The 19,649-nt window shown below is 45.1% G+C and overlaps 1 protein-coding gene and 1 long non-coding RNA gene across 6 annotated transcripts in view; one reads left to right on the top strand and one right to left on the bottom strand.

Moving 5' to 3' along the window:
• Lpin1 (lipin 1) overlaps window positions 1–19,649 on the bottom strand; it is a 123,092-nt gene that overhangs the window by 101,800 nt on the left and 1,643 nt on the right. For 3 of the 5 annotated variants that reach the window (XM_074049191.1, XM_074049192.1, XM_074049194.1), the window contains exon 1: window positions 16,018–16,198. The exons of the other annotated variants lie outside the window; for them this stretch is intronic. In XM_074049191.1, coding sequence (XP_073905292.1) covers window positions 16,018–16,104 — 87 coding nt within the window. In that variant the 5' untranslated portion in view covers window positions 16,105–16,198. Of the gene's footprint in view, window positions 1–16,017; window positions 16,199–19,649 lie in introns of those variants that run through there. 5 annotated transcript variants of the gene reach the window in all.
• Window positions 14,626–19,407, top strand: LOC141414760 (uncharacterized). The gene is made up of 2 exons (XR_012439599.1): window positions 14,626–14,957; window positions 16,696–19,407. It is a non-coding gene; the product is annotated as an uncharacterized lncRNA (long non-coding RNA).

The raw sequence follows: 19,649 nt of genomic DNA, 5'->3' as shown, positions 1-19,649 counted from the left end.
CCCACCCTGGTTTGTGTAAGTGCCCTCGATGATGTTCACACAACACCACAACCACCCAGCAACACACTTCTCAGAATGGAATCCTTCATAACGCAATGTGTGGCTCACCCCAAGTTCAATTTACCCCAAATTTCACTAGCACTCCTACCCCCAGCCATGCGTGGGAAGCAGGGGTCCAGATCTCAGTTGTGCTCCATCCTTTGCTGATTTGCTGTGGGGTGACTGAGGTCACCACAGACCTCAGAGTGGGGAAAGGAGCATTCTGACAGGGAAGACGAGACAGAAAACATAATTAATTGAAACATTAAAATTCAGACCACATTTATAGTGTTAGCTAAAATCTACAGGAGGCCATCGATTTGGGCGTTAGGCCCCAACAGACAAATCCAAAATGGAATCACTTATGTTAAGCTTTCACTTCACCAAACCAGAACCTAAGCCATTTGTTTTAGGATTTGACCTTCCAAGGAATCAGGAGAGAGATGATAGCTAAATCTCCAAATAGTCCAGCTTTCCAAAAAGAAAGAAAAGGAAATATGAGTCACATCTAAAAGAATCTAATAAGCTGAGATGGCAGCATGAAAACTCCCTTCTGCTTTAACTAGGACAAGGAAAGTGGCCGGAAGTAGCCTGACATTGACCAACCTGCTTTTGTGTCATGCTGGTTCCTTTTTCCTGTTGAAGCTAACTACACACCTACAAAACCCACTATTCTACTACACCTGGTAAAGCCTTTTCTATTTCACAGAAGGGATGCTGCCCAAATAATGAATTACTTCTACTGTTTTTTTTTTTTTTTTTTTTTTTTTTTGCAGTACTGGGGTTTGAACACTTGCTAGGCAGGGGCTCTACCACTTGAGTCACTCCACCAGCCCGGTGAACCACTTCTAAAAGCCAATTCAATCATTAAACTCAATTTATTGAAATTTGGGTTTTGACATAGCCTAGAACCTCATACAAGCTGCTTAACACATTTAGTAGGGATTAACAAAGAGTAAACTTTTTTTAAAAGACGAAGCGCTTTAAAAACCACTGCTTCTTGCTCTCACAGACGTGACAGAAATTCTCCATGTATTTTCTTTCCCACACCTCCAGACCTGCACCAATCCAGGTGACTGTTCCCAAGGCCAGCTCTGTCTCTACCCTGGCACTCAATCCCAAGAAGACCAGACACTGCTCTAGAGGGCAGAGGCTGGTCAGCACACACTCTGCCCAAGGTTCTTCTGAACTTGGAGACAATTTTAAGTACCTTCAACCACCATGTGTCTTTCCCAACCAACCAAAGATGCATAACACTCTTGATCTGAGTCAAAACCTAAGAGTCATTGGCTAGAAAATGGTGTCACAAACTCTCCGTGAGCCCATCAGTGAGCCTATAGCACCCATGCCTGTGATTCCTCAGCAGTAAGAAAGGGCTAAACATTACTCCCAGAGATGACACCAGCATCCAGTGAAATAAGATATGGAAACCATGGGTGGGGCTGTTAACCAGATGAAATGAGGTGAGGAGGAAGAAGATGAGGGCAGAGAGAGCAAGGGAAGGGGCAAGAGAGGGTCACCTGCCTATGTCAACCATATTCTTGCTAAAACATGGCTTTCTTCACATGCTGATGACTTCTGATCCGTGTGAGAAGCAGAAGGACTCTGGGTCTTGGGGTGGCTTCAGGGACCACTCCAACCACAGCTCAGCCTTCTCAGTCAATTTCTAAGTCTGACAACACCCTTGGAGGATTTTCTCCCCATCAGATCCCATTCAAGACTCGGGAGCCAGTTCCAACATCAGAGAGGAACGTAAGCAAGATTTAAGCAAGTGCCAGCATTGTCGGAGGCTCACAGATCTCCAGGTCATTGTCCCTCAAATTCTCACTACCCTGCACCCTCTTGGTGTCCTAGATTTCCTCCTTCCCTTGTTGAAAATTAGAACCCTAATCTCTCTGCTCCATACACTCCCAGCCTGTTGCTTTCACTGTGATGTGATGACCTTGCAGGAGAAGAGGGTTAAAGCCATCTTGTCTCCTCACTTGCATCTGTATAGTGAACACGGCCAAGAAAAACACACAGACATGCTGGGCTTGTCTCAGACTCATAGCCACTAACCGTAAGTGGCCATCGATACAGACCAGCCGGCACATGGAGTCTCCCCATGCACTCTACCCACTAAGCACCTATCTCCAGACTTCGCCTCCTCCTCCCCGTCTTTACTCTCCCTTAGTATGAAAAGCGAAGCAACCTAAAGAGAAGGTCCATGGATTTCCATGGCATATCTATGTGTCCTTCGTCATCTGCCTTCCTGTCTGTCCCTGAAAAAGAATTATTGGTGCTTCTATCTAAAGCCAACCCCACCCTTTGCGGACTCAGCGACTTCATTCCAGCAACTGTCCCCTCTTGTAACCTATTACTCATTTCCCATCACTCCTGGATCGATCACAAGGAAAAGCATCCCAGTCAGGCTTCTGCACTGCTCCCTTGCCCGCTTTATAGAACTGTCCTCCTCAAAGTCACCAAGGGCATCTCTGTCAATAACTCCAGAAGACATTTCTCAGCCCTCATCTTGCTTTTGTGTCCATTAACATTTGACATGATTTCTCACTTTCTTTGAAACACTTTCCTCCTCTGACTTCCAGGATACCAAATTCTCTTGACTTTTCCATCTACTAAAATAATGGTTCTCATCTCTGTAGGCTTCCCTGGGTTCCAGGGATAAGTCTTGGTTCCTTTTCTTGACCTACTTGAACTCCACAGGTGACCTCTTACCCTCTCGTGGCTTTTGTTTGTTTGTTTAATTTATAGGGTCTCACTATGTAACCCAGGCTGGCCTCGAACTCACAATCTTCCTGCCTTAACCTTAGAGTAGCTGGGACTACAGGTGTGTCCAGCTATCTCATGGTTTTTAATACCATCCTTGTGCTGCTCTGACTCCCAAATGTGCATTTCCAGCTCCGATCTCTCTCCAAACTCCAGATTTAGATACCCAGCTACTTACTCTACTTCTTCATTTTTAAAATCTAGTGGATTTCTCAAACTTAGAAAGTCCAAGCCTCCACTAAGTGTGAAGTTGAAGATTCTACACGCAACCTCCCCTCATCTTGGTGGATGGTAACTACGTCCTTCTAGGCACCCAGACCAAAAATCTTGGAGCATCCTTGAGTTGTCTCCTTCTCTCACACCCAACATCCAACTCATCAGAAATCCTGATGACACAGTCTTCAAACATCCCCCAAAGTCTGCCTGCAGACTTCTCACCCTAGTCCAAGCCTCTCTGATCTCCCTTCCTGTTTACCTCACCAGCCTCTTATTTTTCCTGTCCTTACAAACTGCTTTCCATACTGAAGCCAACAAAGTCAGAAAGGATCACTGCTTAGCTCAAACACTGCAGGCAGGGTTCAAAGGAAAAGCCCGAGTCCTCACAAAGACCCCGTAGGCCCCTCCCAGGTCTCTAACTTACTTCTCATGCTTCCCCTTGTCCTCCACTGAAGCCATGCTGGTCTCCCTGACACTCCTCAAATGCCCCACCTTTAGGGGACTTTGTACTGGCTAGTGCTCTACAGGAAGCACCTTTTCCCCAATCCCAATGCCAACTCTCTCATCCCTTACAAATCTTTGCTCAGGTGTCACCTTCTCAGTGACACCACCCTGACCAGTCTACCCTCCCACCAGAATCCCTGCCTCTTGTACCAGTTTCATCTTTTTCTACTGCATTTTTCAGCCTCCAGCATGTCATGCAATCTACATATTGTTGTATTTGCTGTTCTGGACCATCCAGAATGGGAACTCCACGATCAAAGGATTTTATTTCTGACCTGTGTGGACCTGGTCAGCTTTGCTTACTGTGTACACCAAGGCTCCAGCAGAGCACTGATATAAAGTAGTCCAGTAGTGACTGATCTTGAACTGGCTGAATCACAGCCTCGTAATTGCCTCGGACCTCAGTTTTAACTTCCTTATTTTATGGGCAGGAGCCACAAAGAAGTAAGTCCCACGTGTCCCAGATGACAGACTATCACTGAGACTCACTGTATTAATATTCTTCATTTCTTTTTTCTACTTTTTTTTTGTCAGTACTGGGGTTTGAACTCAGGGCTTCATACTTGCTAGACAAGCACTCAACCACTCGAGCCACTCCTCCAGTCCATATTCTTCATTTCTTAAGGTAGAGCAGGGACTCAAGTGTTCATCTTATTATTCTCCCTGCCTTCTGTACATGTGAAAGAATTTATAAAATTTTTTTAAATCACAGATATTCAAAAATTTATCTGTGCCCATTGTATGCTCAGTCTGGAAGGCAGAGAGGAGTATAAAGAAACACGGTCGTATCTTCTAAGAGTTTGGTACAAGCTGTGTCTCAAAACAATAAGGCTGGAGAGAGAAGGAAGCCAGCCCAGGATTCATGGGTACCTGGGAGCCACAGTGCCACCATGCTATTGAGCTGCAGAAGTTCAGAGGTCCAGAGGTAGCTGTGGACAAAGGGGTGGGAGGAGCTTCATGAAGGTAGCCAAGCTGAGCTCTGAAGAACCAACAGGACTCTTGGAGAGAGGGGGGTCCTCACAGCCTGAACCCTCACATGAACTTCTCGGATGGAATCATGTGACAATAACAGAGTGTCTGACCATGTCGCTTAACCTCACCTTAATTACTTCATCCATCCACTGAGTGGTTTGTTCTACAAAGCCCACCGTCTTCTCTGTCTCAAGAGTTCTATAATTCTGTGCCAAAAATGACTAATTCATTCAATGCTAAGCACTGGAGAAGCAGAAATTTATATATATATATTTATATATCTATAAAGATAAGGAATGCATACATATGTATATATAGAAATACACACATATGCATATATATATATACACATATATGTACACATACATACATATATATATATATTCCTTACCTCCAAGAATTCACAATCTAATGTAGAAGTCAGGCATTAGCCCCCCAACAAACTTGAGAAGGAGCTATGGTGAAGATTGCTGTCATCCCCCATTGTAGCTGAGGAAACTAGGCTAGGAGGAGGAAAGGATAAAACTCACTGTGCTCAGGGAGCTCCCATTCCAGGCAGACTCTGTGCTAGGTGACCTCTTACACCTAACTTCACCTGGGAACCACCAGGAGCTCTTGGTTAGATGTGGTTCTTGGTCAGCAAGTCTGGGGTGGGGGACATTTCCAGTTAGTTAGTTCTAGTTAGTTTCGAGAGGATGCTGCATGGGTGCTAGGCTAAAGACCTCACTTGGAACAGTGCAGGGCTCTACATTCCGACAGCAGCTGAGCTTGCTGACTATGGTTCAGCGTAGTGCCAGGATCACAGCGATGATTCTAGAATCTCACTGATGTATCCAACCTGGTGGCACATCACAACCATGTGGGCAAATTGTTAAGCACGTCCAAAGCTCAATGCTGGAAATTTTGATTCTTTAGGAATTGCATCTGGGAATCAGAGTCTTGAAAAAAAGAACAAAACCGACTTTGCTCAGGTGATTCTGATGCCCAGCCCTTTGGGACAATGACTAGCTTACTCTAGCGCCACCTCCTGTGCACAATGAGCACAACCTCAAAGCTTCCACCATCCAGAGAAAAAAGTCTCTGGTGTATGGAGATGGTTGGCCCCTGCCCCAAAACCATTATTTCTCCTCGACTTCAGCTGGTCTCAGTGCCTTAATTTCACGGGCTGTGATATATGTTCAAGACCTCAGGGGCGAGGCCAGAATCCTATTTCTTTCTGTAGCCTAGGATATAATAAGGGCACAGATTATAAGCCCAATAAACGGGGTGGAACTTAAATGAATGCTTTGAGTTAAGCATTGCCCAGTTCTCTGATCACTTTTTTCTTTTCATTTTTTTCATGGGCCTGGGGTTTGAACTCAGGGCTTTGCACTTGCAAAGCAGGCACTCTACTGCTTGAGACCTCCAGTTCATTTTGCTCTGGTTATTTTGGAGCTGGAGTCTCATAAACTATTTGCCCAAGATGGCCTTGAACTGTGGTTCTCCCAATCTCAGCCTCCCAAGTAGCTAGGATTACAGGCATGAGCCACTGCACCTGGCTTCGCTAATCACTTTTATCAAAGGAAAACATTCATAGAAGAGCAATTTGAGTGAGTTCTGTCCTGTGGTTCAGAGGGAAGCAGAGAAGACACAGGAGAGCGGGGGAGGGAGGCGGAGGCATTTGTAGGTGCTTATTCTATGCACTGCTTGCTAAGGACTTCACAAGCATTATACAAGATCTAAACCAATCTCCCTTAATCCAAATGAGCTGAAGAACTCACTCACTTTGTGTATTCCCAGGCCCCGCTCAAATCTGCTGAATGAAAATCTATAAGGCTTGAGCATGGAGACTTTTCAAAGCCCTCAGTGACTCTGCTGCTTGGGAACCACTTCATTGCACTGGTTATTCTTCACAGTAACTCGTTTTACAGGTGAGGCCCCTCAAGAGCAAAGTGACTCACCTAAGTCACATATCCAGAAAGCACCAGAGCCAAAGCCAAGGGAAGGAAATGCATCCAATTTAGTAGTGGTGTTTTCCAAAAATGTAAACATATCCAAAATCCCAGGGGGAATAATGGCACATGCCTTTTTGCTTTGAACATGCCAGTTCCCTGACAATACACAGGTATCATTGTGCAGACTTCATCCTATGTCTTTCTCAGCATTAGAAAGTGAGGGACATGAAGATGTACGAAAGCCACAGCCAACAGAATTCACAGTCAACAGTTCTGCTGAAGAAAGTCTTTACCATCTTTTCCAGCTACTCATCCGGTAAGGGACTAAAATCCAGAATCTACAGGAACTCAAAAAACAGCCCCCAGGGAATCAACACCCCGATGAAGAAATAGGCACATGCATTAAATAGAGAACTTTCAAAGGAAGAGGTACAAATGGCTAAGAAATACATGAAGAAGTGTTCAACTTCCCTGACTATAAAAGAGATGCAAATCAAAACTACACTAAGACTTCATCTTGCCCCAATTAGAATAGTCATAATCAAGGGCAAAACAACAAATGCTGGCGAGGATGTGGCAAAACAGGACCCTATACACTGTGGGTGGAAATGCAAATTATTATTTTTTTCTTTAGTATTACTATTTTTACTTTTATTTTTTTTTTAATTATTCATATGTGCATACAAGGCTTGGTTCATTTCTCCCCCACTGCCCCCACCCCCTCCCTTACCACCCACTCCGACCCCTCCCTCTGCCCCCCACCCCCTCAATACCCAGCAGAAACTATTTTGCCCTTATCTCTAATTTTGTTGTAGAGAGAGTATAAGCAATAATAGGAAGGAACAAGGGTTTTTGCTGGTTGAGATAAGGATAGCTATACAGGGAGTTGACTCGCATTGATTTCCTGTGTGTGGGTGTTACCTTCTAGGTTAATTCTTCTTGATCTCACCTTTTCTCTAGTTCCTGGTCCCCTTTTCCTATTGGCCTCAGTTGCTTTTAAGGTATCTGCTTTAGTTTCTCTGCGTTAAGGGCAACAAATGCTAACTAATTTTTTAGGTGTCTTACCTATCCTCACCCCTCCCTTGAGTGCTAAAGCTTTTATCATGTGCTCAAAGTCCAATCCCCTTGTTGTGTTTGCCCTTGGAAATGCTAATTAGTATAGCCATTACTGAAAGCAGTATGGAGACGCCTCAAAAAGCTAAAAACAGAACTGCTGTATGATTCAGTGGTACCACTCCTGGGCATCTATCCAAAGGATGTAAATCAGAGTACAATAGAGACACTTGTACACCAGTGTTTATTACAGCACTGTTCACAATAGCCAAGGTATGGAAACAACCAAGATGCCCTACAACTGATAAATGAATGGATCAAGAGAATGTGATATCTATATATACAATGGAGTTTCGTTCATCCATAAGAAAGAATGACACCATATGGTTTGAAGGTAAATGGATGCAACTGGAGGACATCATGTTAAGTGAAGTAAATCAGGTTCAAAAAAACCAAGGTCACATGTTTTCTCTCATAAGTGGAAGATAGATACAAAAGATAAACACATACTCAAAACAAACATGATCATATACAAACTTATATGTAAAATATTTTTGTAATAGAACTATACTGTGGAACCCAGGGAAGGAAGGAAAGGAGAATGTCAGAGCATCAACAATATTGTAAAACATAACATCTGTGAAGGTAGAAGACATAAGACAGGGAAGGGGTAAGGGACAGCAATGGGAGGGGTTGAACTGACCAAAGTAAAGTAGACTCACAGCAGGGATACCTCAAGAAATCCCTTTGAACATCAATTTACATGTCAATAAGGAAAGACAGGACTGTAAAATAGGTACAGTATGGGGGGTACTTGTCTGAGGGGGGAGGGTGAATAAAGGAAATTAAGGCAAGGGTATATGGTTGATGGACTTCTTATACTTACATGAAATAGAACAAAGAAACCTCTTGCAATTGCTTTAAGTGTGGTGGGGAGGGGGTCTAACCAATGTACAATATAAGCCTATTTGGAATTATCACAATGAATCCCCTTTGTACAACAAATATATACTAATACAAATTTTTTTAAGTGCTTCCCTTCTTTACAGATTAGGCTGGCAGACTGGAAACATATTGCATACATGCACACTCACCGACACACACATACCCACATGCAGTACGTAATGGTTCCAGTGAGGCAGTGATAAAATCTCTCATGAGGCCCTAGAGGGTAGGATGGATAGCTTGGACTATTATATTATTACAGAAATAATCATTAAACTACCATTTTTTTTATTCATATGTGCATACAATGTTTGGGTCGTTTCTCCCCCCTCCCCCCCCCCCCCCCCGCTCCCTCCCTTAACCACCCCACCCCCTACCTCTCCCCCCATCCCCTCACTTCCAGGCAGAAACTATTTTGCCCTTATTTCTAATTTTGTTGAAGAGAGAGTATAAGCAATAATAGGAAGGAACAAGGGTTTTTGCTAGTTGAGATAAGGATGGCTATTCAGGGAGTTGACTTGAATTGCTTTCCTGTGCATGTGTGTTACCTTCTAAATTAATTCTTCTCAAACCTTTTCTCTAGTTCCTGGTCCCCTTCTCCTATTGGCCTCTGTCGCTTTAAAGTATCTGCATTAGTTTCTCTGCATTGAGGGCAACAAATGCTATCTAGTTTTTTGGGTGTCTTACCTATCCTCACACCTCCCTTGTGTGCTCTCACTTTTATCATGTGCTCAAAGTCCAATCCCCTTGTTGTGTTTGCCCTTGATCTAATGTCCACATATGAGGGAGAACATAAGATTTTTGGTCTTTTGGGCCAGGCTGACCTCACTCAGAATGATGTTCTCCAATTCCATCCATTTACCAGCAAATGATAACATTTCGTTCTTCTTCATGGCTGCATAAAATTCCATTGTATATAAATACCACATTTTCTTAATCCATTCGTCAGTGGTGGGGCATCTTGGCTGTTTCCATAACTTGGCTATTGTGAATAGTGCCACAATAAACATGGGTGTGCAGGTGCCTCTGGAGTAACCTGTGTCACAGTCTTTTGGGTATATCCCCAGGAGTGGTATTGCTGGATCATATGGTAGATCAATGTTTAGCTTTTTAAGGAGCCGCCAAATTTTTTTCCAGAGTGGTTGTACTAGTTTACATTCCCACCAGCAGTGTAAGAGGGTTCCTTTTTCCCCGCATCCTCGCCAACACCTGTTGTTGATGGTGTTTTTGATGATGGCTATTCTAACAGGGGTGAGGTGGAATCTTAGTGTGGTTTTAATTTGCATTTCCTTTATTGCTAGAGATGGTGAGCATTTTTCCATGTGTTTTTTGGCCATTTGAATTTCTTCTTTTGAGAAAGTTCTGTTTAGTTCACTTGCGCATTTCTTTATTGGTTTATTAATTTTAGGAGAAATTATAAACTACCATTCTTAAGGAATGTGGAAATCAGCTTGGATGGAGGCTTTTTATGTCACACCAGTACACCCTCTTCTCCCTTAAACATTTTACCAGTGTGGCACTAGAGAGAGAAAGCATGCTTGTGGCTTATCATCAAGATAGTGTTGTAACTTCATACTTTGAATCACCCCCAAAAGATAGTGTAGAAATGGATGAAACACAAATGTCAGTAAAGAAATGACATAGTGAGCTCAAACACAAGTATTTCCATGAACCAAAGTCAGATTTGGTATAACTGAGGCTCTGGTCCCAAGCAGGTCATGGCTGGTGGTTAGCCTCTCAGGAAGAACACCTGAGTGTGCACAGATAAAGTAGTTCTTCAAAGGGGCTTCCCTTCCTTAAACAGTTCTGCTGCCCTTGGGGCTAAGGCTGCAACAGGCAACAGGAGGGCAGTGATGGCTTCCCAGCAAGGCCCCCACTGAGTGCTGTCTTGCTCAGAGCGTGCACTGGAAATTTCCCCAGTTTCACTACACCAGAGCTCTGCAGAGCCTTGACAAGAGCTGCCTCTGCACTGTGCCAGGAACCTGGGGCAAAAATGCAGGACTGAGGGTATGTCTCAATCACCCAGCCCTGACACTGGGAAACAGACCACTGGGTAAGGGGTGTTAAAGGATCTGGGACCTCGGCTCCAGCTATTTTGAAATATGCAATGCATTACTGCCAACTGTACTCACCCTACTAAGTCATGAAACACCAGAACTTATTTACCCTATGTAATTGTACCTTTGTACAGCCTCTTCCCCCTCTTCCCCTCCCCTTTCTTGCCCTCCCCAGTCTCTAATAATCCCATAAATGTACACAATATTATGTATAAATTTAAAATTTTTTAACAGAGGTAAAACCAACAAATTAAAAAACTCACTCAAAAGGAGCCCTCCAGCAATACTCCTTCCACTTATGAGTGGACACTAAAAAGGACCACACACTAGATAAATATTTGAGTTATAGACTTATACCAGTCTTTTCATTCCACAAATTGACAAGGAATCTTAACTATGAATAATTAGGATGCATAAAAACATGCATTAAGAAATAACCGCCACAATCCGGGTACTGGTAGGCTCATGCTTGTAATCCTAGCTACTTGGGAGGCTGAGATAGGATCAAGTTTCGAGGGTAGCATAGGCAAATAATTTTCAAGACTCCCACCTCTAAAATAACCACAGCGAAATGGACTGGAGATGTGGCTCAAGCAGTAGAGTACCTGCTTTGCAAGCCTAAAGCCCTGAATTCAAACTCCAGTCCCATCCAAAAAAAAAGAAAGAAAGAAAGATCTGCCACAAAGAAGAGAAATTATAAAACAGCCAGGTGCAGTGGCCTACGCATATAATCCCAACTATTTAAGGAGGCAGCGGTAGGAGGATAGAGGCTGGACCGAGCAAAAAATGTGAGTCCCTACCTAAAAAAACCACTAGAAACAAAAGGTCTGGGGTGTAGGCCAATGGTAGAGCATTTGCCTGGCAAGCCGGCCCTTGGTTCAAGCCCTAGTATTGGGGGAAAAAAAAATGTAAAACAGAAAGATAACAAAAGTTAACCAATGAAACAAGAGATAGCAAAATTGGGAGATGAAGCCAATTAGAAATTTTGGAAATGAAAAATAAAGTCACTGAAATTAAAGTTTAAATATCAATATACTAGATAAAATCTAGCAAGAAACAGTAAAAGAGGAAATTCATGAATTGAGATATAGCAGGGGAAAATTCATCTAGAATTTCAAGTTGAAGTGAAAAAGAAACAATTTAAAAAGCATCAAAGAGACACAAATGATATGGAGAGAGTCTGACATTTGGGCCTAAGTGTTCCAGAAAAAACATCAAGGAGACCACAGAGAAACAGCTTCTGAAGAGATGTTTGCAACTCTCCAGAACTGAGAGAAGACATGAGTGCTGAGTTAGTGAATTCTGAGCACAGAGAAAGAGAAATAAAAGACAGTCATCTGTATACATTGTAGCAAAACAGAAGAGCTTATGAGGCAAAGGGTTCAGACATCTCAGTGAAGACTAAGTCTTTTGTAAATTCCAGGAAAAAGCAACTGAATTTTACACTCAGCTAAACTACCATTCAAGAAAAAGAAAGTACAAAAGAAAGATGTTCTCAAATATACAAAGGAATTTACCTCTCACAGACCCTCTCTGAAGAGCCCTCCTATGGGGCACACAGCATGAAGACACAGAAGCCCAGAAGAAGGTATAGGATACAAGGAACTGCAGAAAGATAGACAAGGATACAAGACATTGGACATTTTAATTATTCAGTTTTTTATTGAAAAATGATGCTTTTTTTAGGTTTTCTTTTAAACAAAACTTAAAACTCTGGACAACAGATGGGTGTGTATTCAATGGTTGACAGCATGAGCTAAGGCTCGCCCCTGTTTGGCAGAATACAGAAATAGTAAATAATTTCTAACTGGGCCAGATAATATTTATATAGGTATGTTTTATAAAGTTAAAGAGAACCACTAAAAGAATAGACATCCAGTCTATAGCCAGGGAATCTGCTGAGGAAAAACAGAAGAGGGGAGAAAAACTTATTTGTTAGTGATCAATTCAACAATCAGGAAAGGAAGGAAAGTCAGTCATATTTTAATTTTGTTTTTTTGGTGGTACTAGGGCTTGAACTCTGGGCCTCATGCTTGCTAAGCAGGCACTACCACTTAAGCCACTCCACCAGCCCTTCAGGTGTGTTTTTAGAAGTCACGAAATCAGTGTGCTGGACTGCAGAATCAAGATCTGAAAGGATTTTGACAGGTCTAAAGCAACAAGCTGACATTTAAGTCAGATGTGGTAAGGCTCAAAAAAGTCATCTGTGTAACTTCTAGATGGGGAAGCATAGCCTCTAGCAGCAACTGTGAAAACCTACAATGCTTTCATCTTAGAAGATATACAAGATCCACAGTGAGGAAGACCTGAGACCATCGTCCTCCACTAGTCAGACAAAAATTTAACTATGCTGATGAACTGAGGTCTTCCCAAAGACACCCCATCTCATGACAAAGGTTGGGGAAGCCACTGGGCACTCCTAGTCTGACTCGGGTCACAAACACTTCTGCATGTCTTGGAGGGAGAGTAGTCTCTCTCTCTCTCTTTCTCCCTCGCTCTCTCTCTCTCTCTCTCTCTCTCTCCTTCCCTCCCTCTCCCCGCCCCACCACACTGGGAAGAACCAGAGGGTCTAAATCAAATAGGATCAAGGTCTGGCATTTCTTGTGTTTACTGCCCCCCTTCTCTTCTCTAACCTGGATCCTGTTAGGTGTTATTGAAACCAGAGACACGCACAAGCCAGTGTCTGCCCCCAGGAAGTTCCCGGTGGAGTAGGGAAAACAAACCCTGCAAAACTCATACATGCAAGCACTTTGACAGCTGGGTGCAAACTGCAATAGGACCAGAGGAAGGTGGAATTCATTTGGCCTCAATAGGTAGAAGAGGAAGTTCCTGAAGAAACTCATCTCATGGCTTGGGCCCTGAGGCATGAGGAAGAGCTCACTGGATAGGACATAAGAGGGAGCGCTGTGAAAAGTGGCAAAGGCCCAAGGGGTCCTTTGGTGAAAACTTAGTAAGCCAGAGTGATTAAGCGATCTTTGCAGCCCTGACTAGGGATCACCCGAGGAACTTGTAAGAGAATAGAGGTGCCTGGGACCAGATCCCACAGGATTGCACTTTCTCATTTGGAAGCTCTGTAAGTGATCCTGACATCCAAGACTGAGTGATGGAAGAATCCCTCAAAGCTGAGATGGGACTGGCCAATTTTGAGAGGAAGGCTAGATTAGATGACCACCAAAGGCCCTTCCAGCATCAACACTTGAAGATCCCTCATACCACCAAGTCTACTTTCACCCAAAAAGTTTCCAAAGATGGGATCATCCATCACCCCTAAGAAGAGGCATGGAGGCTGAGCATGGCAGTGCATACCTACCTAGCAAGTACAAGGCCCTGAGTTCAAATCCCAGTACTGCAAAAAAAAAAAGAACCATGTAGCTCAAGGGTCAGTTCATGATCTCCATGAGATGATCCTTGTTGGAGAATCAGATCTCTGGTCCAGGCTGGGAGAAGACCAATTCTACAAGCACTGTCTAAAGGGAACTAGGACAGCAGTGTTTCTGGTAGAGAGAGCTGGGTGTTTGGTGTTTGGACACAGGTGGCCCTTGCTGGAGTTTCAGCTTCACTGCTAGATGTGAGACCTCAGTCTTGTTTAGTCACCTCTCTAAGCAACTCCGTGTGCACACTATGGAAAATGACAGGCACCCAGCATCTACAGGGTACTCAGTACACAGCAACAACAATAAACCCAAACACTTGTCTTTTTTAAAGAACTTTGAATTATTAAAAGATAGGGAACAAGTCATGCATTTGCCATTTCATGACTTGTCTCCTAGACCCAGTATTTGGTGCAGGAGACTTACTGTTCTCTTTCCATCTGATGACCTCTTACCCATTGGGCATTTCTAATTGGATAAAAACTAGAAACTTGAGCCCATCTTGCTTCACTTTGACTGTGAAGTGTCTATCAAATGGCTATTAATAACTTCTGCCTAGGTCAAATCAGGCAAAGGCAGCAACTAGCCAAGTGCCTTTCTCCTTTATATTGAACTGCTTGGAAATTCAAATCACCTTTTCCTTAAGGAGAATTCACTTAAGACGCTCAACAAAATCCATTTATTTTTGGTTGAAAATGTTTTATGTATTAACTCCCTTTCCTTTTGTCAATACTCCCCACCCCTTGGGTGGAAAGAGGAGATGTGGTCCCTACCCAAATGTGACCTGGCCTGGGTATCGGCATGACAGCGCCCTCTAGAGGGTATTTCCGGACCAGGACCCCAGGTCACAGATCTCAGAGGTGGTTTCTACTTGGGACTGCACTTTTGGAGAGTAAAGGAGGGATAGCAGGGCCTGGAGAATGTAATAGGGCATAGGAACAGGGTCCTCCCAGCTGCTGCCATGCAGAAAGGCCCAGTCTGCCTATCTGAAGTCGAGGACTGTTCTTCCCGTGGCTACAGAAAGAATGGTGGAAGATGTAAGGATTCCTGGAGATTGCCTTTTCCAGGAGTATCAAAGTACAACATTGCATGGAGCCAAGGTGACTATGAAGAGGTGGGGAGGGGCTGGCATGGAGGTGGCAGAATTGATGTGTTGACAGAAGGGACTTTGTGAAAAGGGCCCAGCATTGCCACTCCTGCATTTGCAGGAGTTGCTCCATTTTTATTCCATTCATAAAGAAGCAGGTATCTTCATTTGCAATGAAGTTATAATGTTAGAGAGTGCAGGTGTTGGAAGCTATGGTCAAGTTCAACAACCTGGGCCCTGAGCACATGGGCATAAAGGACCTCTCCGGATGCGCAAATTTCAACAAGTGCCCTTTCCTCCACATCTCCCAGCAGCCTCGGTCCGGAGCCCAGCAGGTCTGAGGGCGCCTGAGCACTTGCAATCACACATGTGCAATGGATCATGTGGTCCACAGCCAACCCTGCCACTATGGTGCCAGTGCCCCAGAGTCATAGCTGGATGCCCAAAGCCAAACCATGGGAGCTTAAAGCTCAGACCATCCCAATTTCTCAGATTCCCCTTCTCCTAAATCCCATCCTCCTCTCAAGGGCTTCCTCCTAGTAACAACAAACTTGCAAACCTCGGTGACAAAGCCCCTCCCATCCCCCACCCCCCCAATCCTGCCACCTTGCCTAGGAGAATCACACTCTGCTCCTCTCTAAGCCCCTGGCTGCGACCAATTTACAAGGAGTCCATCAGTCACAGTCTCATAATGTCCAATAACACCCTGCTTCCTTGTCAATACTGAATTTAAAAAGACATTAGGTCATTTTATTCCAAACTTTTAGTTGTGATTTGATTTTACCAAATCCAAAAGGGATTTCAAGCAGCTTAAGATAGCGGGGAAAAAAGTAACAGAATTATTTTTAAAAAGACCAAAAGCCAAGAAATAGGACAGGGTTTAGAATGATGAGAGGCAATGGAGAAAAATACTCCTAAAATCCAGACTCTGGATATCCCTACAATTGAGAACCAAACACAGCTCTGCCCCAGCAGCCAGGGCAAAAAAACGAAAGCTAACCAAAGGGTTCTCTTTACGGGATGAAAGAACCAGTACGGATGCATCATCACACACAGATCCCAGTCACACTCACCGTGAGGAATGTGCTCAGGGGTCCTCCCTCAGGGTGACAGCCACAGAAGGAATGCCTCTGACCCCAGTGGAGTGTGGCCACAGACATCTCCTAGCTCATTCACACATGATGGAGACACATGCTCCAAACTATGGCTGCCTACACATTCCTGTGCCCTTAAACCAGAACAACCCACCCTCAAATGCACCACACAGCATCTGTTCACTCTGGTTCTTCCTGAAAATACTGGCAAGGGAGCCGCTGCCCCGGGAAGATGTGCTTACGTCAGCATTATTTTTGGCTGTGGGAGATGTGGGGAGTTCCAGCGCCAGCAGCTAGCTGGGGTCCAGGGCTGCCACTCAGAACAGCCCTGGCCAGTGTGACACCTGCTCAAAGTTCACAAGCTTTACAGTTTACGTGGATTTCAATTAATGGGTGCTTTTCCCCACAGCATCTTCTAGTACATTTTTTCATGAGAAAAATTTTCTAAGCTCTTAAAAAACACTTTCTAAGAGAAAAATAATAGCAGTAAGAGTCTTTATCAACCTCATCTCATTTACCCTCTTCGTAAGCTAGTAAACGCTCAGTCCTAGCGTTGTGTGTTTGTTTTGTTTTTGAGACAGAGACTTACTATGTAGCCCAGGTTAGTCTTGAATTCATGAATCTCTTGCCTCAGCTTCCCAAATGTTGATTTTACAGGCATGCACCATCAGCCAGGCGACCTTAGCCCCAATTTTAAAGATGAAGAAGCCAGGACGCAAAGAAGCTAAAGCAGCAGAGCCCAGGGCAATGGCTTGGTTCATAAGTAGCAGAGCAGGAATTTGATCCAGGGCCCCTGGGCTCCAAAGCCTGGATTTTACCACACTGTGCTCCCTCCCCAGGAGCAAAGGGACATGAACTATTAAATTCTAGCCTGCTGGCCTGGGCCCAGGACTTAGAATGTCACAGACTGAAGAGGAACAGCTGCATCACTTTAAAGCAGAGTCCCCTACACTCCTTCATAAAGGGAGACAAAATCTCTTTACATCAAAAACATAATGAGTGTGAAGCAAAGAAAATTTAGGCGCCCCCAGCCTTCACCACATTGAACTGGACCTGGAAGGATTGAGGAAGATGGATCAAAGATCTGTGTCCATGCAGGATGCAGAATGTGCTCTGCCAGCTTCCAGACAGGTCTTGCCTGGCTGCTCACCCCAGGGTGACCACTGTGCTTGTGTTCATCTTAACTTCTTATCACTAGTAAGAGTCACCTTAGACCCGGTTGTGTTACTAGAGGGTTAGTGGTTTTCCTGCATGTAGTGGCAGAGTACTGCCTCCAGGGGGAGCTCAACTCTGGTCAAGGTTGGCCCTGGAGCTGGGAGGAGAAGCAAAGTCAAATGCTCCTCCACTTTCCCACCAGGCCCCTAGGGTTGTTTCCTACAGTTTCTCTCTGCCCTTTCCTCCCCTCAACACACCTGCTGGGTGCAGGTGCTCTCCAGCTGCCCTTAGGTGCCAGCCTTTTGAGAGGCCTCCCTGGACTAGGTGGGCAACCAACCCAGGTGCTTTGGGCCTCGTAGGCTCTAGGAAGAGACAGACCCTTTCTCTGAGTTTCTTTCCATGCCAGGTCACCAACAGGGGTGAGGGCCCCAAAGGTTGCTGAAGAAAGGGACCCAAGAAGGCATTTCCCAGCCTCTATCCAGACCTCTGATCAGTAGAGCAAAGTAGTCCAGGTGGCACACATGTCTTCTTAGTAGTCTGGGTACATACCCCACCAGCCAACGCTATAGGGACTGGAGTGGTAGGCTGGGTTTGGGGTCCAGAACAGTCACCTCACTGGAGACCCAGCTAATACAATAGGCTTAGTGCCTCTAAGAAAGGCACACCCTGCGCAGGCAGGGTGTGGCCATAGTGGAAGGAGAGAACAGAGCTCACAGGAGCCTTGGGGGAGCCTGTGGGAGGGGTGGGACCAGCATTTGAAAGTCTGGGCAAAGACTACACTCAGGGTAGGTGACAAAGGGTCCTGGTTCCATGTGTGTCCTCCTGACAGGCTTTCCAAGGTCAATGTCTAAGTGTTAATGGATTTGATTTCTTGTCCCCATTACATCTATAGCCCCACCTGTTACATGGGCCATCTTGTTCAGGCTGAGTGCTAGTATTAATGACAGCCACTATTGATGGAGTGTCTGTAAGAATTACACCATTAGGTACAATCTGCCTCATTTTACAGATGAGAAAACTAAGGCTCCAGAAAGTCAAACCTGTGAGTGACACAGATGGGCTGTGAGCCTTCTGGCTCCTTCACCTTAACCTTCACTCTGGGTCTCATATTTGACCCGTGACTGCTTGCTCTCTGTCACAGACTGGGTGCCTGATCAAGATGAATGTCACTGTGCACGTCACAACTAAGGAGAAAAAAGATCCCCACTGACCTGAGAACAGACAGCATGAGGGGAACATGCAGTACTCTGTACTGTCTCTGCTCAGCTCAGCCCACAGCCTACAAGTCTCCATCCTGTTTGCTGTGCTTATGGAAATCCTATCGACCTGGATCATGCACCAGCTTCTCAGAGATGTCTTCCTGGCCCTGCCAGGCGTGCTCACTTTTCCTTTGGGCTCCAGGAACTTTGTGGCTGGCTGGTTGCAGCCACTCACTGATCTCCTGCAGAGTCCCAGGCCTCCCTACCTCCCTACCCCACTGGGTTCTGCACACACTCAGGGCCCCAAAACACCTGTGGTCCAGAGATCAAACTCAGAGTCTCTGGGAATGGCGATGGCCAAGGCTGCAGGTGAGTGGTGCCAACTTAGCAGGTGCTGCTGAGGGCTCACATTGCTGCCAGCTATCCTTTTCCCGGCCCCACAATGACTGAGCCACTTTTACCCTTCCCAGAAGCCAGCCAACCACACTGGCCCCTGGCCAAGGCAGCTGCAGCTCCCGCCTCTCGCATCCACTCAACAGTTCCTAATGGCCTCCCACAAGCTTCTCTGTACTGCAGTCAGCTCGTCTGGGCTCTGCTTCAGTTTCCAGATTTCATCCTGGTGCATCTGTTTTGATGAAGCCCCAACCCTGGGCCTGGCCCTCCCTTGTCCCCCAAGGACTAGTCCCTTCCCCAGGGAGGCATCGGTCCCACAGGAGAAATCTGCTGCTGGACCTCTGCAGCCCCACCCCCACCCCCACAGCACAGCAGGTCGGATCCTTCCAGAAGCTGGCACAAGTGCCCCAGACCCCTCAGACCCCACGCCCAGGCTCCCTTGCAGGGAGCCAAGGCTGCCAATCCATAACCCACATAACCGCCTAGGCCACAGCAGAACAGCCAGGGACCTGCTGAGGACTCAGCTTGGGGTTGTAGAGCTTTTTCAGTCAATGTGCATTTACCAAGCACACAGGATGGCGAGGGAGTCATGGAATAAAAGGCGCAAGAGGTGAACTTCAAATTCTTTCTGTCGTTTAATTATAATGAAGCAGGATCTCTGTTTATACAGCTTTTGGGCTCCCTGTGCAGTGGATCAACACACATTTTGTCATGTTATTTACAGCTTCCTGTATGTGCTACAGCTTCTATATTGAACATGCTTTTATAATCATAGAAAATAATAATAAAAGGAAGCAGAAAGCAGATATTAAGCCACAGCTTCCTAGGGTTGCGGAGCTTGTAGGGATGCTCCAGAGCTTTAGG

The sequence above is a fragment of the Castor canadensis genome, chromosome 12 (genome assembly GCF_047511655.1).
Source record: "Castor canadensis chromosome 12, mCasCan1.hap1v2, whole genome shotgun sequence".
Classification (NCBI taxonomy): domain Eukaryota; kingdom Metazoa; phylum Chordata; class Mammalia; order Rodentia; family Castoridae; genus Castor; species Castor canadensis.
The sequence above is the reverse complement of the archived record's forward strand: the minus strand, read 5'-3'. Positions and strand labels throughout refer to the sequence as shown.